This window comes from Podarcis vaucheri (assembly GCF_965113315.1).
Source record: "Podarcis vaucheri genome assembly, chromosome: 10".
NCBI lineage: Eukaryota > Metazoa > Chordata > Lepidosauria > Squamata > Lacertidae > Podarcis > Podarcis vaucheri.
The window spans coordinates 74,363,413-74,386,544 of record NC_138748.1 but is presented as its reverse complement, the minus strand read 5'-3'; the positions used below and the strand labels follow the sequence as shown (position 1 = coordinate 74,386,544).

The 23,132-nt window shown below is 44.8% G+C and overlaps 2 protein-coding genes and 1 long non-coding RNA gene across 11 annotated transcripts in view; 2 read left to right on the top strand and 1 right to left on the bottom strand.

Moving 5' to 3' along the window:
- The window catches only part of LOC309541341 (uncharacterized protein), a 129,310-nt gene extending 115,339 nt beyond the window's left edge, over positions 1 to 13,971 (top strand). For 5 of the 9 annotated variants that reach the window (XM_082239123.1, XM_082239119.1, XM_082239118.1 and 2 more), the window contains exons 2-3: positions 2,862 to 3,000; positions 8,663 to 11,638. In XM_082239123.1, coding sequence (XP_082095249.1) covers positions 8,786 to 10,177 — 1,392 coding nt within the window. In that variant the 5' untranslated portion in view covers positions 2,862 to 3,000; positions 8,663 to 8,785 and the 3' untranslated portion in view covers positions 10,178 to 11,638. Of the gene's footprint in view, positions 1 to 240; positions 417 to 1,251; positions 1,430 to 2,239; positions 3,001 to 8,662; positions 12,206 to 13,719 lie in introns of those variants that run through there. The other 4 variants (XM_082239120.1, XM_082239122.1, XR_014223696.1 and 1 more) reach the window with 4 other exon arrangements.
- The window catches only part of LOC309541263 (uncharacterized protein), a 225,739-nt gene that overhangs the window by 103,790 nt on the left and 98,817 nt on the right, over positions 1 to 23,132 (top strand). The gene's annotated exons all lie outside the window — the stretch shown is intronic.
- The window catches only part of LOC309541504, a 146,244-nt gene that overhangs the window by 107,539 nt on the left and 15,573 nt on the right, over positions 1 to 23,132 (bottom strand). The gene's annotated exons all lie outside the window — the stretch shown is intronic.

Sequence of the window (23,132 nt, the reverse complement as noted above, 5' to 3'; positions counted from 1 at the left end):
TAGGCGGGACGGGACCCACTTGGCAGCTGGATCTCCGGGATCAGCCCCTCCCCCGCTCTCCTGATCCAGAACGAAGAGGGGAGGGGGGAAACCTTCTTCCCCCCCCCTCAATCCTTTCCCTCCCCTCCCGGCACATCCTCCTCTCACCCCGCCCCCACAACCCCAGATCCCGCCCCCAAACATCCCACCCCTTCCTCCTCCTCCTCCTCCAATCCGGCTTCTGTTCCGGGAATGTGGGGGGGGTGAGCCCCCTCCCACCCTGCCTGCTTCTTCCGGAAGTGGAGCTTCCACTCCGGATTGCTGCTCTGCCCCGTAGCTCTAGGGGGGGGGCGCTTTCGGAAAGGGGAGGGAGGAGGCAGGGGACCCCCCCCCAGTGGATGTTGCAGGAAAGGAGACTCGGGAGCGAGGATAAAGAGGTAAAGGGGTCGGGGGGGAGGGGAGAAAAGGACCCAGAGACCCCGCCAGCTCCCCAAGCGCCTTCCGTGGGGCCTCGATCCCGGCACGCGTGCTGCAAAGGGGCGGAGATGGGGCGCCCACCCACGAGGACTCCCTGGGGCGCGAAGAAGCGGACCAGAAAGGGTTAAGGGGTGCGGGAGGCGCCTGGATAGAGACCCACCCGTCCCTCCCTTGCTCCCGTTGGGGGGGCCCTAGGATGGAGAGATGGGGCGCGCAGGGCGAGGTGTCAGTCGCGCTAGAGTGCAGGGGAAACTGCGGAAGAGAGAGAGGGGAAAGGGAAGAGGAGCACTGGGGGGGGAGATAGGAAGACCAGTTTTTTTGGGGGGGCGTCTCAATCGTAGCTTCCTTGGGCAATCTTCGAAGGGGCCGCCTTGGCTTCGCCCTCCCGCCCAGGAAAGTGGGGGTCCTGACCCCCCTTCCTTCCTGCAAGCTCCATTCTCTTCCCACCCCATAAGCCCCCATAAGCCCCTGCCCTGTCCAGACGCAGCGATTCTGCCCAGTCCAACCATTGGTCCCCTGGAGAGGAGAGGAAATCCCCAGAGGAAGAGGGGAGAGGAGGGGCCTTCTCAGAAGCGGCTCTTGGTTTCCGCAATCCCACCCAGGAAGCAGCCAGAAACCTTTTCCTCTCTCCCAGGCTTCCATCTTTAAGTCTCTTTTCCACTGCATGGTTCACTGAGGATGAGGATAATTTACACCTGTCATCAGAAACAGGGGTGCAGAGTCCATGGAATGGCTCTCAGGATTCATATAGAAGTTGCACCTCAAAAGCATTTCTGTTCCCCTTATTCTTTGTAGGCAATGTCAGAGTGACTGACAAGCTGAGATACAACCCATCAGCATCTGATGACAGCGACTGCATGAATCTTCCCAGTCAAAGGACCCATTTTCATGACAGACAGTGCCTGTGGCTGGAGGCTCTACACACCGGGTGTGCCTGTGCAGGCCAAAGACTGCCAGTATTAGCACAGGTGAGGTGTGTGACATTCCCAAATTTACAGACTGTATGTGAATGAGAGTTTGTGGGTGGGATTATAGTTTACGGCAACCCTGTGATTTTCTCCACCCATAACTTTCCGTGAGCTGATATTGCAGTACGAATTCCAAAATAACTACAAAAAAATCACATGATAATAATAATAGTACAGTGGTACCTCGGGTTAAGAACTGAATTCATTCTGCAGCTACGTTCTTAATCTGAAACTGTTCTTAACCTGAAACACCACTTTAGCTAATGGGGCCTCCTGCTGCTGCCGTGCGATTTCTGTTCTCATCCTGAAGCAAAGTTCTTAACCCAAGGTAATATTTCTGGGTTAGCAGATTCTGTAACCTGAAGCATCTGTAACCCGAGGTTCGACTGTAGAAGTTCTAGTATTAGTATCTTCCCCCAGCCACTCTGGGCAGCTTACAGTACATATAGGTAAAGGTAAAGGGACCCCTGACCACTAGGTCCAGTTGTGGCCGACTCTGGGGTTGCAGCGCTCATCTCGCTTCACTGGCCAAGGTAGCCGGCGTACAGCTTCCAGGTCATGTGGCCAGCATGACTAAGCCGCTTCTGGCGAAGCAGAGCAATGCACGGAAACGCCGTTTACCTTCCCACCAGAGTGGTACCTATTTATCTACTTGCACTTTGATGTGTTTTCGATATGCTAGGTTGGCAGGAGCAGGGACCGAGCAACAGGAGCTCACCCTGTCGCGGGGATTCGAATCACCAACCTTCTGATCAGGAAGTCCTAGGCTATGTGGTTTAACCCACAACGACACCCAGCTGTCTTCTAAATGTCAGATGGTTGCCTGTTTCCATGCCCTCTGAAGGGAGGGCATTCCATGGGGCAGGAGGCCCTCTGCCTGGTTCCCGGGAACTTCACTTCTAACAGCAAGGGAACCAGCAGAAGACCCTCGGAGGCGGACCTCCCTGTCCAGACTGAGCAATGGGGATGAAGATGCTCCTTCAGGTCCACAGGGCCGAGGCTGTTGAGGGCTTTAAGCTGCAGATCTTGCTCCTCCATAATGATCGATGTATAGTTAACAGAGTAGGAAAAAACACTCAGAGGCAGAAAAAAAATAATTCAGCTGAGAAATTTATTACTGAAGACAGATAAGCATAACAGGATGCAAAAAATAGCAAAAATGTAACTCACAGTAAAACCCTGACTTAGCATATCAAAACAGCACTCAAGCAAGAAACAGACAAACAGAGTAGAGTAATATCAGAATATGAAGTGGGAGCAGGCACATTTCAATACTGTAATTTATATATAATTCAATGTCAGAGTAACCCTGGGACTAGATAACAAGCCTCCAGGTGGACGTGCCCCATCTGCCCTTCACTTTCCTCTTCCGCACGGGCAGAATCTGCCTTCTGGACTGTGGGATTCACGGTTGTTCTCCTCCTCTCCATCCACCAGGGCTTGACTTCAGGTGCAGCAGAATTCCCCAGCCCCCCAAGGATTTGAGACCCATCAGCTTTCCTCACCTGGTTTAGCTGGCCGGTGGAAGCCGTTGCTTGAACCCCTGTTGCATGCTGACAGCTTCTGGAAGCCACAGGTGAGAGCTGAGTGCAGAGTGGGGACCAAGGGTGGAAAAATGTCCCCAGAAGGTGCAGGACATGTCCCCCACCAAAGGAGAACTACAGCTCCCCAACACCCCATGACATCTAGATTCAGGTAGGTAGCCGTGTTGGTCTGACGCAGTTGAAATAATAATAATAAAAAAAGTCCAGTAGCACCTTAGAGACCAACTAAGATTCTTCTGAGTATAAGCTTTTGTGTGCATGCACACTTCTTCAGATACAGCGAAACAGATGTCACCAGACCCATGTATATCGTGGGAGGGTGGGCTGGGGTTTTTCTCAGAAGGTACTCCTACTACCATCTCCCACTACCCTCCACTATATGAAGAAGTGTGCATGCACACGAAAGCTTATACCTAGAACAAACTTAGTTGGTCCCTAAGGTGCTACTGGACCATTCTTTCTTACTTCATCTGTGTCAGACCAACACGGCTATCTACGACTAAGTACAGGTATGTCCTGCTTTTCAGTGTCACTTTAGGATAGTCAGAAGACGGGCTCGAGATCAGGCAGCACGTCATCATTATAAAGCACCATTGGGGTGGGTGTTTCCGCCTGGGATTCCCATCTGCCAGCTGCTTTCCTTCTGCTTCTCCTGCTCTCTCAATGCAATGCGAGGCATGTAGAGGGAGGTCCATCTCGAAGAACAGGAGCTTCCCTGAGCACCCATTCAGCTGACCCCAAGCACCAAGCCTTGCCACTAGTTCTCTGACTGACCCAGACCACAGTCCCTGGAAAGGATGTAGACCTGGGTCTCCCATAATGGTCCACATGGACCTCCTGAGGTCAGTGGGACTGTGCAGGTGATTCATGAAGATCTAGAGGTGGAAACGGGGGCAACCACTTGATTTGAAAGGCAGTCTTAGAGTAAAAATTCTTGCTAAATGTAGTTTTTATCAATCTCTTTATCTCTTCATAAATCATGTTCCAAAATCTTTGTATCTCTAGACAGGACCACCACATATGGTAGTATGTTCCTATCTGTTCCTTACATCGCCAGCACTTGTTATTATTTGATTTATTTATTTTTGCAAGTTTTACAGGGGTCAGGTACCACCTATAGTACATTTTCATAAGATTTTCCCTTATAAGGAAACCAGCTGTGAATTTTATATTTTTAGTCCATAATTCGTTCTAAATATTGGGTTTGATCGTATGTCCCCGGTCCCTCTCCCATTTTACTGTAATTTCTTTGATATTTTTCTCCTTTCTTTGCCAATTCAAAAGTAGTTTGTACATTTTAGAAAGTGTCTTTTGATTATTATATAAAATATCCTTCTCCAGATAGGATTTTTTCTGTCAAATCTTTTGGTTCTTTTATCCTTTTCAAGGGCGGCTTTTAATTGATAATACTCCAGCCAGGTTATTCCCTTCTGTTTCAATTCACTTAGGCCCTTTATTTTTGGATCACTACTTGTTTCCTCTACTAAATCCTTATATGTTAGCCAGTTCATATTCATCCTGTGAACTGACATAGATTCCATTGGTGACAGCCACCATGGTGTTTTGGTTACTACTGATTTTTTACTCCTCTCCCATACTTCATATAATGCCCTTCTCACAATGTGATTTAAAAATCCTTTGCGGGATTTAACCTTGTCATAGCCTATGTAGCCATGCCACCCGTACACAATATCCCATCCCTCCAGATCTAGGACTTCCGTGTTTTTAATTAATATCCAGTCCTTAATCCATGTCCAACACACTGCCTCAAAGTACAGTTTAAGGTCAGGGACCGCGAAGCCTCCTTTTTCCTTCAATTCTGTTACTAGCTTAAATTTTATGCGTGGTTTTTCCCCTTGCCAAATAAACTTGGCAAGGTCTTTCTGCCAATCCTTAAAACACTTTACACCTCTAATTATAGGTATTGTTTGGAACATAAAAATCATCTTTGGCAATACCATCATTTTAACTGTGGATATTCTCCCCCACAGGGATAAATTCAATTTTCCCCAAGTCTCTAATTCTTTTTTTATTTCCTTCCACTTCTTCTCATAATTGTCCTTATATAAGTTTATATTCTTATGGGTGATCCAAACCCCCAAATAATTTACCTTATTGGCTACCTTTAAACCTGTTGTATTTTCCAGTTCCTCTTGTTCCAACTTACATAAATTTTTCGTTAATAATTTGGATTTTCCTTTATTCAGTTTGAACCCAGAGACTTTCCCAAATTTTTCCAGTTGTGCAAGCGTTTTTTGGATACTTTCCACTGGATTTTAAGTGGTTACGATTACATCATCGGCAAAGGCTTTAATTTTGTAGTATCAAGTTCCTAGGTTAATTCCTCTTATATTTTTATCCTTTGTTATTGCTATTAAAAGTGGTTCCGAGGTGGCAATAAAAAGAAGTGGGGAGAGAGGACACCCCTGTCTTGGCCCCCTTTCGATGCTGAACTCTTCGGTGATCTCGTTATTTATTAGCAGTTTTGCTTTTTCGTTATCATATATCGCCCTAATTCCATTAATTATTTTCTCCAGACCTTTGAAAGTTTTCAATAGGAAATTCCATGATACTCTATCAAAAGCTTTTTCTGCATCAACCAATAACATGGCCATCTTTTTACTTGGTTTCATTTCCACATATTCCAACGGGTCAATTATTATTCTTGTATTGTCTTTTATATGTCTATCCAGTAAGAAGCCCACCTGGTCTCTGCTGATTATTTTGTTTAGAGTCTTTTTAAATCTATTAGCCATCACCCCAGCATAGATTTTATAGTTTGTATTCAACAGGGAGATTGGTCTATAATTTTTCATGTCTGTCAACTCCACTCCCTGTTTTGGGATTAGAGTGACCAGTGCTTCTTTCCATGATTGTGGTATATCTTTCCCTCCCAGTAAATTATTCATTAGTCTTTGTAATATAGGGAGGATTACTTCTTCCAGGTTCTTATAGTACAGTAATGTGATTCCGTCAAGACCTGGCGATTTGCCACTCTTCATATTTTTTTATTACTTGTGCCATTTCATCTATTTCTATATTGGAGTTTAGGGCCTCAACTTCTTCTTTTTCAATTCCTGGTAATTTATTTTGTTGTAAATACTCTTCCATTTTATTAACCTCTAAATGTTCTTGTTTATATAAATCTTTATAAAAGTTTAAGAATTTTATTTTTATTTTTACTGGGTCTGTTGTTTCCTCTCCTTTGTTCAAAATTTTATTTATAACTTTTTTTGTTTGCTTTTCCTTTATCATCCATGCTAACAACTTACCGGGCTTATTGGCGGACTCAAAATACCTTTGGTTTCCCCTTTTAATTTTATTTTCTACTTCCTTATTTAATATACGAGAGATATGGGATTGCACTATCTTTATTTTTTGTAATATTTCATGACTTTTTGGATTTTTGATCAACTCTTTTTCATTAATTCTTATCTGGTTAGTTAGCTCTTGGATATTATTGTCTTTTATCTTCTTCAGTCTAGCCATTTCTTGTATTCCAAGACCCCTCATGTACGCTTTACTAAACTACATTTATGTCTGCATTTTGTTTCCCATTTATCTCGAAAAATTCCGCTAACTTGATTTTTGCTTGCGTCACCCATTGGTCGTCTCTCCATATAATTTTTACTAGGAATGGTTTCAGATAATATTCCCAAAAACAAAACTAGGCTATTTATGTATGCAACGTCAGCAGCAAGGGTTGTAGTGGCAAAACACTGGAAAGATAAAAATATACCCACTAAAGAGGAATGGGTAGTCAAATTGTGCGAGTACAGTGGTGCCTCGCAAGACGAAATTAATTCGTTCCGCAAGTCTCTTCGTCTTGCGGTTTTTTCGTCTTGCGATGCACGGTTTCCCATAGGAATGCATTGAAAATCAATTAATGCGTTCCTAGGGAAACCGCCTTCAGACCAGGTCCGGGGACAGTCTGTCCCCGGACCTCTTCTGAAGGCTAGGGGGGGAAAGGGCTTTTCTTCCCACCCCCAGCATTTAAAAAAACCCCGGGACAGCGGAGGACTTTTCCGCTGTCCGGGCGATCTTAAAATGCTGGCGGGCGGCATTTTAAAATCACCCCGGACAGCGGAGGACTTCTCCGCTGTCCGGGGCGATTTAAAAGCCCCTGGGAAGGCAGGCAGGGGGGACAAAGACTTTTGCCCCCCGCCAGCCTTCAGAAGAGGTCCTGGACCTCTTCTGAAGGCGGGCGGGGGCGAAAGTCTTTGCTCCCCCCCGCCTGCCTTCAAAAGGTGTCCCCGCGGCGGCGGGAGGTGTCCCCTGCCCCCCGCCCGGCTTCGGAGCACCGGGAGAAGCGATCTCCCTGCATCCCCTTGCTTCAAAACAGGTCCGGGAGAAGCGGGAAGCGAAGCGCTTCTTTCCCGCTGCCCCCCGACGTCTTTTGCAGCAAGGGGATGCAGGGAGATCGCTATCTCCCTGCAGCCCCTTGCTTCAAAACAGGTCCGGGGGAAGCGGGGAAGAAGCGCTTCGCTTCCCGCTTCCCCCGGACGTCTTTTGCAGCAAGGGGATGCAGGGAGATCGCTATCTCCCTGCAGCCCCTTGCTTCAAAACAGGTCCGGGGGAAGCGGGAAGCGAAGCGCTTCTTTCCCGCTGCCCCCCGACGTCTTTTGCAGCAAGGGGATGCAGGGAGATCGCTATCTCCCTGCAGCCCCTTGCTTCAAAACAGGTCCGGGGGAAGCGGGGAAGAAGCGCTTCGCTTCCCGCTTCCCCCGGACGTCTTTTGCAGCAAGGGGCTGCAGGTAGATCGCTATCTCCCCGCAGCCCCTTGCTTCAAAAGAGAAGACCCGCTGTCCCCGGGGCAAGCTTCGTTTTGCGAAGCAAGCCCATAGGGAAATTCGTCTTGCGAGGCAACTCGAAAACGAAAAAACCTTTCGTTTTGTGAGTTTTTCGTCTCGCGAGGCGTTCGTCTTGCGGGGTACCACTGTACTTGGAGCTGGCAAAGCTGACAGATGCAATAAGTGATAAACCTTAAAAAATGGTGAAAGAAGAATGGGAATATTTAAATAATTATGTAGGGGACAAGGGCTAAACAAGAAAGACCTGGCTATGTTTAGAATGATACCGCATAGAGAAATGCTCCCTGATACAAAGATGAGGGATTCCTTTAGAATGCAGATAGAGAGAATTGATAAGAATAATGATCTGTTGTGAGCTTGACAGAAGTGTACAATAGATGAGCTTTCCTGCTTAGGCTCATCTTCCTTTTTCTTTTCCTTTTTTTTCTTTTTCTTTTCTTTTCTTTTATCTTTCCCATAGTTGCTTATGTTCTGTGTCATGTACCTCGATATTTTTTGTAGTCTTTTTTCATTTCCCCCCTATTACTATTAAGGAATTTTCCTTTGTAATTTTGGTTGTCTATATTTCTAAGCACCTGTTTACATGTACCTGTTTAAAGCAAAATAAAAGTTTAAAAAAGAGAGAGAAGAAGAAAAAAGAAAGAAAGGCAGTCTCAGAGGACAACGGTATTCCAAGATCATTCTGTGTTATTAAAGATGATTGAGGATTATGAAAGGTTGCTGATGCATTACTACCATTTGACATCATACCATTTTCATTTCCTAAAAATTGGGAACCTGGCTAGGACATGGGAGAATGTAGGAGATGTTGAAATAAGAGAAGGTGCTAATGGAGGTTGATGTGTCCTTTTTTTCTGTGTTCTCTTTCCTAAAACCCAAACAGGATTTCCTTTATGCCCACTCTGAAAAAGGTGATGGAGAAGACAGAATTGCAGGGGACAGGGCACCTTTCGTTTCATTAGGAATAGCCATTAAAATGTGTGAAATGTGGAATATGCTTCACTGAATGAGCACACATAGTTCACATCAACGAACACAAAAAGGAAAGAACCCATTTAAAGGTATGGAGTGTGGAAAGAGCTTCTCTTTCAATGCAAAACTTAGAACACACCAGCGGACTCACACAGAGAGAAAACGTTTTAAGTGCAGGGAGTGTGGGAAGAACTTCAGTCAGAGTGGAAACCTTAAATTGCACAAACGGAATCACACAGGGGGGGAACCATTTAAATGCATGGAATGTGAAAAAAGTTTTCATGATAGTGGAAACCTAAGAAGACATCAGACTCACACAGGGGTGAAATCTTTTAAATGTATAGAGTGTGGAAAGAGCTTTAGGGATAATGGAAAACTTAGAACACATGAACGGACTCACACCGGGGAGAAACCATTTAAATGTATTGAGTGTGGAAAGAGTTTTAGTGAAAATGAAAGCCTTAGGAACCATCAACGGACTCACACAGGGGAGAAACCATTTAAATGCATGGAGTGTGGAAAGAGCTTCAGTCAGAGTGGAAACCTTAGGAACCATCAACGGACTCACACAGGGGAGAGACCATTTAAATGCATGGAGTGTGGAAAGGACTTCAGTCAGAATGGAAACCTTAGGAACCATCAACGGACTCACACAGGGGAGAAACCATATAAATGTATGGAGTGTGGAAACAGCTTTAGTTATAATGGAAACCTTAGGAGACATCAACGGACTCACACAGGGGAGAAACCATTTAAATGTATTGAATGTGGAAACAGCTTTAGTAATAGTGGAAGCCTTAGACAACATCAACGGTCTCACACAGGGGAGAAACCATTTAAATGCATGGAGTGTGGAAAGAGCTTCAGTCAGAGTGGAAGCCTTAGACTACATCAACGGACTCACACAGGGGAGAAACCATTTAAATGCATGGAGTGTGGAAAGAGCTTTAGTGATAGTGGAAGCCTTAGACTACATCAACGGACTCACACAGGGGAGAAACCATTTAAATGTATGGAGTGTGGAAAGAGCTTTAGTTTTAATGCAGCCCTTAGAATACATCAACGGACTCACACAGGGGAAAAACCATTTAAATGCATTGAGTGCGGAAAGAGCTTCAGTCAGAATGCAGACCTTAAAAAACATCAACGGATTCACACAGGGGAGAAACCATTTAAATGCATGGAATGTGGAAAGAGCTTCAGTTACGATTCAGGCCTTAGAAGACATCAGCGGGCTCACACAGGGGGAAAACCATTTAAATGCATTGAGTGCGGAAAGAGCTTCAGTCAGAATGGAAACCTTAAATTACACCAGCGGACTCACACAGGGGAGAAACCATTTAAATGCATGAAGTGCGGAAAAAGCTTCCGTCAGAGTGGAAATCTTAGAAAACATCAGCAGACACACAGGGAAGACACCATTTAAATGTATGGCATGTGGAAGAAGCTTCAGTCAGCGTGGAACCCTTGATATACATCAACAAACTCACACAAAAGACAAACCACATAAACGTCAGGAAAGTATATTGAGGCTCAGTCCTTGTGGAAGTCCTACATCAACAGACTCGTGGCCAGGAAGAACTTTAACAGTTGACACCCTACATACCATCAATAACTTTAAATGGAAAGATTGCAGAAAGTGCTTTAGCTATAATGTAATGTTTAAGAAATATCAGACATTCAAGCGGGAGAACCCATTTAGATGTATGGAGTGTGGGACATCTTCCTCTCAGAGTCCACTCTTCTTCACGGCAATGAACTCAGAGGAAATCTGTCTTCCTGCTTCAGGGCCAGCTGAGTCTGTTTCTCTTGTCATTTTCTTGTAGCTAGGTAATTCCTCTCTAATCTGCTTTGTGTCTGTGTCTCTCCCTCCTTCTGAGACCACTGGAAACGAAGGGGATGACTTTCCCCCCTCCAGCTCCTCTTCTGAGGAAAGCTGATTGGCCTGAGAATGGATTCCCCCTTTAAGGTGGCGGACCTCAACGGAGTCCCTTCATTAGAAATGGACAGGACAGAAAGGGACAGAATATCTAGAAAAGAGAGACTACCACATACATTTTTTCAAATGGTGGACAGCTTAAACCTAAGGGATGCATGGAGAGACAAAAATCCACTGGAGAAACAGTTCACACTCTTTTCAGAAGCCTAACAATCGTCAGGGAGAATTTATGCAATCTAGATCTCAAATAGTTTAATAATAATTTTTTTTAAAAAAACAGATTAAAAAACAGGACAATAACAGATCATAATCCAGTGATATTAGAATTAGAAAATAAACAAAAGGGTAATAAAAGATGGCGATTAAATGAGAATTTATTAAACGATGAAAATCTGGTGATTAAAGCACAAGAATTGTTGAAATAATTCTTTGAAATCAATAAATCACAAGACACTGATATAAGAATAATTTGGGGTGCCAGTAAAGCATTTCTTAGAGGCTTCTATATACAGCAAAATGCAGGGGGAAAGAGAGTTTATGAGAGGAACTTAGAGCAGTTAAGAGAAGAAATAGCTAGCAATGAAAAAATACTAGCGAAGCAACCAAAAAATAAAAAGGTAGCACCAAAAATCAAGTTATTACAAACACAATTCTCATAGTTGTTAAGCATTGAAATCCAAAATAACATAAGATGGATGAAACAGAGATCCTTTGAATTTGCTAATAGGCCCAGCAAAATACTGGCATGGCAACTGAAGAAGAGACAGAAAGAGAGATTAATAGATAAAATCAAAGACAGCGAGAAAACGAGAAGAAATAAACAAGTGTTTTATCAACCACTTCAAAAATTTATGTAATATAGGCAAGAAAACAGAAGAAGATATTAAAAATTATCTGCAGGGGAAAGACTTACCCAGAGTGGGAATAGAAAAAAATGCATATCTAAATGCCCCAGTTTCTATGATGGAAGTACAGCAGGCTATTTCCAAAGCGAAGTTGTGGAAGTCGCTGGGCCCGGATGCCCTTACTGCCTTGCATTAAAAAAAAAATATGGAGGAAGTAGTGGCTACTCCGCTGAAAGTACTCATAAATAAAATAATGGCGGAAGGAAGAATCCCGGAGTCATGGCAATTAGCACATATAAGAGTAAACCCTAAACAAGACAAGAACAAAGAGAATATAAATAATGATAGACCAATATCTTTACTTAATAATGACTACAAGATATATGCGGACATATTGGCCCAGAGATTAAAAACAGTGTTGAACGAAGTCATTAGCCAAGATCAGACAGGATTCTTACCAGGAAGGAAGATGAGCAATAATGTGAGACTTGTGATTGAGGCTATTGAATATCTTGACTGGAACCCAGGGAAGAAGGCTGCATCTGTTTTTGTGGGTGCTGAGAAAGCCTTCGATAAGGTATCCTGGAGGTTTGTGGAGAAGATAATTGAAAAGATGGAAGTGGGAACAAGGATATCAACTGGATTAAGAGCTATTTATCAAGACCAAAAGGTAAATTTAATAATGAATGGGGAGATGACTGAATACTTTAAAATAGAAAGGGGGACAAGACAAGGGTGTCCCCTATCTCCCTTGTTATTTATTTTAATATTGGAGGTACTAAATCAAGTTATCAGGTCAGAGGAGGAGATTAGAGGTATAACACTAGGAAGAGTCGAATATAGAATAAGAGCATTTGCCGATGATATGATTGTAAAGATAGAAGAACCAACAGGAAGTATAAGCAAGTTGCTGAGAAAGATGGAGGAATTTAGCAAGGTGGCAGGATTTAGGATAAAGAAAGAAAAAACTAAGGTGGTGGTTAAGAATATGGACAAACAGAGCAAAAAGAATTTGGAGCAATGAAAAATATCAAATTGTTTTAAGATAATTATAATAAGACCTGGAAAGAAGTTAAAAATCAATTAGAGATTTGGTAAAGGTTAGAGTTATCAATAAGGAGGTGAATTTCAGTGATTAAAATGAATATCCTGCCAAAGTTAATGTTTCTTTTTCAAATGCTAACGATAATAGGCAAAGTTGATTGCTTTGAGAAATGGAAAAAATGATTTAAGATTTCGTTTACCAGAGGCTTTTTGTTAGGCCTAATATCTAATGACATCCCCAGAGAGAAGAAAAATGTATTCCTTTACGCAACTGCAGCGGCCAGAATACTGATCGCAAAGAATTGGAAGGGGGAGAAAACTCATCATTATTAGAATGGCAAAACAAACTGCGAGTTTGTAGAAATGGCAAAATTGATGGCACTTATTAGAGGCCACTCAAATCAGAGAATAATCAAGGAGTGGGATGGTGTGAAGGAATACATGAAAAAATATTGTTCCGGAATTGAAATAGGAATAGATAATGGGTAAAACATGCAGGGGTAAGCAAGAAAAAAGCAATAGAATTAATTGAATAATTATTAAACTATAACAACACAACAAGATGGAAGAAGTAAAACACTGAGATCACACATGGGTGAAGGGGAGTGGGGGGCCTGTGGGAATCTATAATATTATTTATAATATAATTTTTAAAACTGTGTTTCATTTACATATATAGCAAAAGGAAGCCTTTTGTAATAGGCTTAGGGACGCGGGTGGCACTGTGGCTTAAACCACAGAGTGTAGGACTTGCCAATCAGAAGGTCAGCGGTTCGAATCCCCGCGATGGGGTGAGCTCCCGTTTCTCGGTCCCTGCTCCTACCAACCTAGCAGTTCGAAAGCACATCAAAGTGCAAGTAGATAAATAGGTACCACTCCAGCGGGAAGGTAAACGGCGCTGCTCTGGTTCGCCAGAAGTGGCTTAGTCATGCTGGCAACATGACCCGGAAGCTGTACGCCGGCTCCCTCGGCCAGTAAAGTGAGATGAGCGCCGCAACCCCAGAGTCATCCACAGCTGGACCTAATGGTCAGGGGTCCCTTTTCCTTTACCTATGTAATAAGCTTGTGTTAAAATACGAATATGGATTTTGAATTTGATGCTTGTACTTTGTTTCTTTTTGGGTTTGAAATTTAAAAAAGGAGAAGGAGTGAGGAAAAGGAGAATATTCATCTTCAGACCATTCCCTGACAAAACACATTGCCCTGTGTCCTTCCAGCCTCTTTCCTCCCTTGCTCCCTACTGCCGGTTTGTGTGCCTGACTTAGATATCCTGCATGCTGTATTTTTTTACTGCTGAAACTGGATTTGCTCTCAGGAGCTAAGTTTTGTGCCTCACTGGGGACCCAGTGAGAACTGTATGCTTTGAAAGCTCAGTAAACTATTACTGAAGAAGTCCTGCTGCCTCTGTGTGCGTTTTTGACCTCAGTGTGGGACTTGCTCTGCACGTGGCCCCTACCCTGCTGCTACTTGGCCCATGCCCTGGAGTTGCTCTACTCAAGCATGCATGATGTAGCGTACTTTGGCGACAAAAAATCAAATAGAGGAACTTAGCTACTGTCTTGGGGAGCTGCTGGTCTCTCCCCTGGAATAAGAAGTGTACAACCTCCTTCTCTGGTTTCCATGTTGGAATGCATAGGTGGTCTAAAAATTGTTGGCAAAGATCATCATAGATTTTGCATTTAAGGGCCATGTGAGCTAGAGTTTCCACCAGGTGGGCATCGCATGGGCAGATCCTATCTCCTTCTGCCAAACCCACAAACCTGCCCCAAAGGAGGTTAGGAGGATTAGACTTAAACATAGGCAGAGAAAAAGCCCTTTTTTCTTGCGGGTTAAACAAAAAATGTAAATAATTAAGGTTAAATTCCTGCACCCTAGAGAGTCGAAAATAAAGAGGGGACCATGTTTTTTCTGCAGCTGAGATTAAACTTTAATTAGTTTAATGCTAATCAGATGTCCAGTGCGCTTCCGATGCAACAATGTCCCATTACAGCAGAGCTTTTCGCACAGCGGCTCAAGAAGGGCTGGAGAGTCAGCATCTTTTCAATAAAGGAATCTTGGAGCAAGCGGTTTGGAACTAAAATAAAAGGTTTGTTTACACAAAACAAAAAACCCTGGTGAAGAATCACACATTTCAGCAAACACACTCCAAAGAAAAGGAAGGGGAAGGGAGGGGCAAACACACGAGTGAGTTGACTATTTATACAAACTCACATTCCTGGAAGCCTAACGACCTCCAGCTGCTCAGTGATTAGAGCGTCCTGATTAGAGCTTCTTAACCCTTTAATACCAACACCCCCTCTCGCTCGTAACACTGAGCTGTACCAACCTTAATTCAAATTTAAACCTGAACAGAAACATTTATGAGATTGCGGACTCAAAGCTTTTGTAAAACCGTCTGCGAGATTTTCTTGGCTTGGACAATACTTTAGTTCAATTAAACCTTGTTTTACACTTTGGCATACATTTTGATAACGGATATCCAAGTGTTTTGTGTGTGCCTTGAATTGACCTGATTTAGCTAGTTTAATACAAGGTTGATTGTCTTCCCACACTCTGATAGGTAGGGAACATTCTCCAAACAATTCTTGTACCAGTTGCTTATAAAATTCCAGTTCTCTACATACATCTGATAATGCATTGAACTCAGATTCAGTTGAACTTAAAGCTATAAGTGATTGTTTTCTTGATCTCCAACCAATTAGTGCATTTCCAAATTTTATCGCCATTCCTGACACTGATTTTCTATCTGGTCCAGCATCTGCCCAACTGCTGTCAGCCCAACATTCAAGTTGTGTGCTGCCCTCTGCTGATAGTTTTAAGCGAAACCTTTTGGTAGTTTGGAGATACCTTAAAATTCTTTTTACTCCTTGCCAAGCATGCATTGATGGTTTTTCAGCTTGTCTACACAGCATGTTGACAGCATATGTTATATCAGGCCGAGTCCACTGTGCAATGTGGAGTAGACTGCCTATCGCTGACTGGTAAACCCCGGGATTACTGAACTCTGTCTGTTGCTCAGTTTGAGCATCCTTTGTGTAACTTAACTCCATTGGGGTTTTAACACCAGCACAGTTGTCCATTTTAAACCTTTCCAGCAACTGCTGGATCTTAGCTTCTTGGCTGAGCCAATAGTTCCCATCTTCATCTTGCTGAATTTTAACTCCTAGATAAACAGATACATTGCCTAGTGATTTTATCTGAAACCTTTCTCCAAGCTTTGTGGCAAATTGTTGTGCAAGTTTATCGTCCTTTCCACTGTATAATAAATCGTCAACAAATATCAAGACTGCTTCTTGTTCACATCCCGAGCCTTTTAGATAAAGACACGCATCTGCTGCGCTCTTTCTGAACCCCATGCTCTCTAGAGCATCGTTTAAGCAGGAATTCCAATTACGGGCGGACTGTTTCAACCCATAAATGGATTTGTGTAGGCGCCAGACCTGGTTTGGCTTGTCTCCTTCAAAACCTGGTGGTGGCGTCATATAGACTTCCTCCTGTAAGTCTGCATTTAAATAAGCCACATTGACATCAAAATGAAACAGCTTATTTCCCTTCTTAGCTGAAGAGGCTAAAAGCATTCTTAATGACTCCGATCTTGAAGTAGGGGCATAAATTTGAGAATAGTGAACTCCTTTGCTCTGCGAAAACCCTTTTGCAACTAGTCGGGCTTTATATTGCAACTCCTCAGTAGTTGTGGGCTTTAAACGATATACCCATCGACAACCAACAGCTTGTTGGCCTTTTGGAAGCTCTGTACTTGTAAACACACCGAGAGACTTCATTGAAGCCATCTCTTTTTCCATTGCTTCCTGCCACTTTGCGGCTTCTGAGCTTGGAAGCTGTTGTACCTCTACATAGCTATCTGGCTCACACTGTGCCATATTTACGTATACACTTGTCACCTTAAACCGCTCTGGCGGCTTGCCCTTTGTGGCACGTTTTGACCTGCGCAATTGCTCCTCTTGTGCCCCCTCTGACCGTTGGCTGTCAGAATCTGTCTCAGACTTTATGTCTGGACGTGCCTCTAGGGATAAAGACCTCCGTTTAGATACCTCCCTTGGGCTTGGTGTTGCAGGCGACCTGCTTCGCTTTTGCTGTCTGCTAGGCCTAACGACTGGCGATGTTGGAACACTCTTAGATTCTGGCTTTTCTACCTTAGGAGAAGAACCTTGTGCCTGGTCAGAATCTGCATCTGGACCATGTGCACCATCCCCTTCTGGCTCATCACCCTCTGGACTTTCTTTCTCAGCATAAATGCCCAAGTCATCCCTCAAAATGTCAGGGTTAGCATGTAAGCGAGTCCATCCGGATTGCTCACAAAATTCAGCGCTCCTACTGAGGACCACTCTTGTAGTATCCCCATTTGGGTTCACGAACCTCCAAGATTTGGCATGTGGTTCGTACCCACAAAAGATGAGTTTCCTAGCCCTTGGACTTCCCTTTTTCCTTAACGCTTTTGGGATAAGTACATAGGCTTATGATCCAAACACCCGAAAGTAATTAACTTTGGGCTTCTTCCCATATAAAGCAAAATATGGCGTAGTATCAATTACCGAATTATATACTCGGTTCAGAACATGAGTAGCCGTCTCCCAGGCTTCCGCCCAGTAACTTTGAGGAAGTTTAGCATCAAACAACATAGAGTTTGCCAACTCTTGCAGAACCCTGTTTTTACGTTCGGACACGCCTCCTTCTTGGGGGGAATAAGGTGTAGACAGACGATGCTTAATTCCCTTTTTCTTAAAGAAATTCTGCAACACAGACCCGGTAAATTCTGACCCTCTGTCTGTTTGAAAAGCAAGTACTCTAGTACCGAATTCAAGTTCTACTGCATGAACCCAATTTTTAACTGTTTCTGCAGTATCTGCTTTTGTTTTGAGAGGAAAAAACCATGTAACCTTTGTTTTGTCATCTGAGAGACAGTGCATACCTCGAACCTCCCATGCTAGCAACAGGCATTGGGCCACATAGGTCCATATGCACAAGTTGGATTACTTTGTCAGATTTCCTATTTGAACTGGGATAGCTGCATCTATGAACTTTCACCCTTTTGCATGCAGTACAATCCAAATACTTAGTACATTTGTTCAATTTGCACCCTTCTGATAATTCAGGTTGTCTTTTTACATACTGAAAATTAATATGTCCCAAACGGCGATGCCATAAATGAACACAAGAATTATGGGTAGGTGAGTTCACACAACCAGCATGAACCTGTTCAACTTCATCTGGACTTGTCTCAAAATAATATAACCCATTTCTGCATTCCACCTGCAAAAGAGATACATTATTCTTTGAAATAGTGCAAACCCCATTTTCAAACACAGTTTTAAACCCATTTCTATCAAGTTCTGACACAGACAAAATACATCCCTTCATTCCCTTTAGCACATAGGCATCAATTTCTGTTTGCAAACACTTCAAAAACACTGTGCCTACAGTCTCTAAGGAACGTTTAGTTGAATCTGCCATTGTCACAACTTTAAGAGTTTGCAAATGTCTGCAATTCTGCAAACGGACACTAGATGGCGCCACCAGGTGATGAGATGCACCACTGTCGATCAACCAGCGTAGATTGCTGCCTTGGCCACGCCCTTGCATCAACGCCATTGCTGAAGCCATGTGCTGTGTGCTGTGGGAGTAGCCATGACCTCCTCCTCTTCTTCGACGTCCCCTGGAACTCCTTGTGTGGTAACTAGGGGCAACGGCCTTGGTGCTGTCTTGACCAGGTTCACGTGTACAATCCCTGATTAAATGGGAAGAGGAACCACAGCGAAAACAGTGTCTAGCTGCGAAAGCATTTACTGTGTTCTCAAACTCAGCATCCCCACTCTTAGGCACAGCATAACTCCCCTTTGAAGACAAACCTCTTTCTCTTTGCCTTTTATCCTGTTCATCAGCAAGTCGAGAAGAAATATATTCAAGGGTTAATTCAGATGAAGGCATAGCTTCCAAAGTTAAAGCTAGAGTCTCATAGCTTTTATCAAGAGAAGACAACAAAATATATGACTGCTGCTCCATAGAGAAAGGAATGCCCAGCTGTCTTAGTTGATTAAAGGCAGACACCATTTTGGCAATATGTTCTTTCACACACGCTCCCGGTTGGAGACGTAAATCAAACAAACATCTTGTAGCATGGATCTTGGCCCCCGCAGTGTTTCTGGAATTTAACCGCTGCAGAACCGTCCAGACCTCATGCATGTTCTTTAACTCAGAAACATAGGCATTTGCTCTGGTCCCACTGCCAAAACTAGTAGACCTCGGGCTTTCCTGTCGCGTTTCTGAGAAGCTGCCGCTGCTGCTTTGTCTTTTGCAGACACGTCTGCAGCTGCCTGTAAAGGCAGTGCTTTAGTACAACTCCACAACTCTTTTGCTTGCAACCAAACCCTTACTCTAGCCTTCCAATCTTGCCAATTTTTCCCATTGAGTCGCGTAAAGGGGACAGTAAAACTTTCCTGGGACTCTGCCATCCTCCCTGGGGCTTAGGAACGATACTCACAGACCTGTAGACCGTCTCCCAGCTGCTGAGGTGGCTCCTCGAGGAATAAGGCGTTTTCCAGCGAGTACAAACTGTGCAGTGCCTCTTTAAAACTTTTCCTAGGCACGTTGCAGGACTCAAGCTGCTTTGAAGGCTTTCGTTGTCGGCAACCGCTTCTGTCTTCGCTCCAGTCCTTGCATAAATCACTCTTAACTGCACTCCTTATCTCCTTCTTGACGTACAAACAGCCATAACCTGTCCCATTAAACTTTAATTAGTTTAATGCTAATCAGATGTCCAGTGCGCTTCCGATGCAACAATGTCCCATTACAGCAGAGCTTTTCGCACAGCGGCTCAAGAAGGGCTGGAGAGTCAGCATCTTTTCAATAAAGGAATCTTGGAGCAAGCGGTTTGGAACTAAAATAAAAGGTTTATTTACACAAAACAAAAAACCCTGGTGAAGAATCACACATTTCAGCAAACACACTCCAAAGAAAAGGAAGGGGAAGGGAGGGGCAAACACACGAGTGAGTTGACTATTTATACAAACTCACATTCCTGGAAGCCTAATGACCTCCAGCTGCTCAGTGATTAGAGCGTCCTGATTAGAGCTTCTTAACCCTTTAATACCAACAGTTCCTGAAGATCTATGTCCCACAGCCTAGTTTTTAACATGGCCTTGGCTACTGGGAAAGCCATGATGATAATGTTGCAAATATTATGCCTGAATGTATCCTTTCGACTTGACAGCTCGGGGAAGATACCTAGCTTTATAAATGTGTAGAAAATCGATACTTTAACTGACTCTCCTCATTCCAATGCCATTTTGATCCTTAAAGAAAGGGGAATTTGGGCTCCACCTCCCTCTGTGAACCAAGAAGCAGAAAATCAGATTGGCAGTGTCAAGCGCTCGTCCTACACTCGAGTAGGATCCTGGTAGAGACACATGCCCGACTGGCATGTTCTCTCCCTCCTGGTCATTCGTTCGGGAGCTTCAAAAGCTTCACAGCGACTGATGCCAACAGACATCGGCACACTTAGGGATCTGCAGAGTGTTTGCAGTTTGCGTAACAGAGCTCAGCAACTCAGCATTTTGGCTAACCTACTTTATTTACATATAAACACGCACAGAGCACTGCAACACGGCTCCCTCTCTCTCTAGCATCAGACAGCAAAGAGAGAGAACAAAGGACAATAGTCTCACTTCAGGAACATAGTCTCCATCACTTCCCACTGTGGAGTCAAAACATACACCGTCATGTGATAGACAAAAATACCATGACTGCAATCATGGAGCTGGAAATCTAACAGGCAGCAGGAACAGGGCATCCCGCCATAATCCCCCAAGCGTAAGAGCAGAGACACGGACCCCCATCCAGGGAGTGACCAGGGGAAGCAATGGACATCTGCAGAGGCAGTTGAGCAAGCCAGGTGTTCTGAAAGCCCATCTCCAGACAAGTCCTGAGGGCAAGGAGATGTCAAGAGTTTTATTGTTCTTCCGGTGATGGGGAGTTAAGAGGTGTTGGGAAAGGGGCCTGATAAAGAGACCGAATGTTGGACTTGTGTCACCCTTGTAGACCCCTCCCCCTTTGTGACATGCTAGTGATGTAGTGATGATGTCTCAGTGATGCTGCTCCAAGTGTATTCTGGGATATTGTGGGACGTTTTAAAAGAGGGGGGTCACCCCTTACTCAGGGTTCTTACTCCTGTGGGGACCTGTTGCACAACAATAAGGATCATGGTCTACTGACCGCTGTGTTGCTGGAGCTTCCTTCTTCTACTGACCATATGGACCCGCGGGGGAGTAGCACCCCGAAGAGCTCGGCTGTTGAGTCGTCTCTCACCCCAGAATTTTTCATTACCAATAATGATCTTTTAAAATGTTTATTTTTTTGTTGTCTGCCACATTCCAAAAAATTTCACCATCTTTTCTATCCCCAGCTCTGCTATCTGTCTCTACTCTTTTTTCTTCTGTTGACTCATATTTTTACCAACAATTTATTTCAATTTTTATTCAATTTAACACCTGCGACTTGGCCAAATTGATTAATCTTGTTGAACACCCTTGGTATACTTTCCAGTGGGCTTCTACCATTATTACCAGGTTGTTTGCAAATGCCTTAAGTTCATATGATCTTCATCCCACTGTAATAATGAATAATAATAATAATAATTTGTATCCCACCCTCCCTGGCCAAAGCCGGGCTCAGAGCTGCTAACAACAGGTAAAAATAGCCCAGTGTACAGAAAATTGCACAGTCAATTAATTAAAATACATTCTAGACTCAATTCAGAATCAAATTAATGGCAACCATCAGATTAGGGTTCTATGAAGATTACAGAAGGAGAGGAAAGGCCAGGCAGAACAGCTCCGTCTTGCAGGCCCTGCAAAAAGATATATTGATGATGCTGTGAGAACTCTATCCTGGATATGGTGGGAAAGTTTTAAATGTCAATGTCGCCCCCTGCTCTGGGATCACTCGCTGCTGTTGAATCTGTTCCACAACAATAAAGAATCTCAGTCTACTGGCTGCTGTTTTGCTCCAAATTGCTACGCTGGAATTTCCTTCTTTTACTGACCGCACGGACCCGCAGGGGACTCGGACCCTGATGAGCTGAGCTGTTGGGTAGACTCTCAACCCAGAATTTTCCTTATCAAAACCTTTCTGCAAATGGCCTTTGCAACACAACTCCCTGGATGGTTACAAAGTAGACACATTTGCCTCTTTGCAACGGATGCTTTCGCTTAGCCCCGTTTCCTCAATGAATCCTCCCATTTCTTGATGAAATAGAACTTCTGCCAGGAAAACCTGAGCTGAAATAGTAAGGAGAGCAAAACAGCAGTCCTGTCTGACCCCAGTCAGCCTCCAGACGCCCCCAGTCACGTGGCAGGAGATTCTTCCTGAGCTCCCCCCCCATCAGTGATGATCCATTGATGATCCATTGATGATCCACATGATCCAAGCAGACTGGTCCAAAGAGCAGATCTCTAGGCCTGAATGAAACGGGTCTGCGATGCTGGATTCTGGAGTCAAGAAATCCACCCTTTCCAGTGATCTCTCAGGCTGGCCAGGAAAAGGCAGCGAGCAGGAATCCTCAGGCATCCCGGTTGACAGACCTGTCATGTTGCCAAAACACGAACTCGGAGTCTGATCTGATCTGATTTCCATGCAGAACTCATTTTGTGACTTCGCTGTTGGATTGTAGGGATCAGCCCCTCCCCCCTCTCCTGATCCCCAGAAGGAAGACCGGGGGGGATTTCTACTCCCCCCCCCACCCGCTCAACACTTTCCTTCCCCTCCCGGCACATCCTTCTCTCATCCCGCCCACACAATCCCAAATCCCTCCCCCAATACATTGTTCCTCCTCCTCCTCCAATCCGGCTTCGCTCTGGAAATGGGGGGGGGAGCCCCCCTCCCAAGCTGCCTGCTTCTCTCGCAAGTAGAGCTTCTACGCCGGATTGCTGCTCTGCGGCGTAGCTGGGGGGGGGGAGGCGCTTTCGGAAAGGGGAGGAGGACGGGAAGAGGAGGATCCTCGCCCAACGTGGATGTTGCAGGAAAGAAATGAGAACCGGAGCGAGGACAAAGAGGTAAAGGGGTCGCGGGGGTAGGAGGGGGAGAAAAGGACCAGAGACCCCGCCAGCTCCCCCAAGCGCCTTCCGTGGGGCCTGGATCCCGGCACGCGTGCTGCCAAGGGGCGGAGATGGGGCGCCCACCCACGAGGATTCCCTGGGGCGCGGAGAAGCGGGCCAGAAAGGGTTAAGGGGTGCGGGAGGCGCCTGGATAGAGACCCCCCGCCCCTCCCTTGCTCCTGTCGGGGGGGCTGCGAATGGAGAGGTGTGGCGCGCAGGGCGAGGGGTGACTCGAGCCAAGGGGGCCTTTGGGTGCAAGGGAGACTCCGGGAGAGAGGGAGGGGGTCGAGGAATGGGGGGAGGGAGGGAAGCATCCCTGGGTCAGAGAAGGGCAGCGGGGGGGGGGGAGATAGGAAGACCAGTCTTTGGGGAGAAGTCTCCATCGTGGCGCCCGCTGGGAATATCCGAAGCGCTGGGGGCTCAGCGCAGAGAGAGGTGGACCAC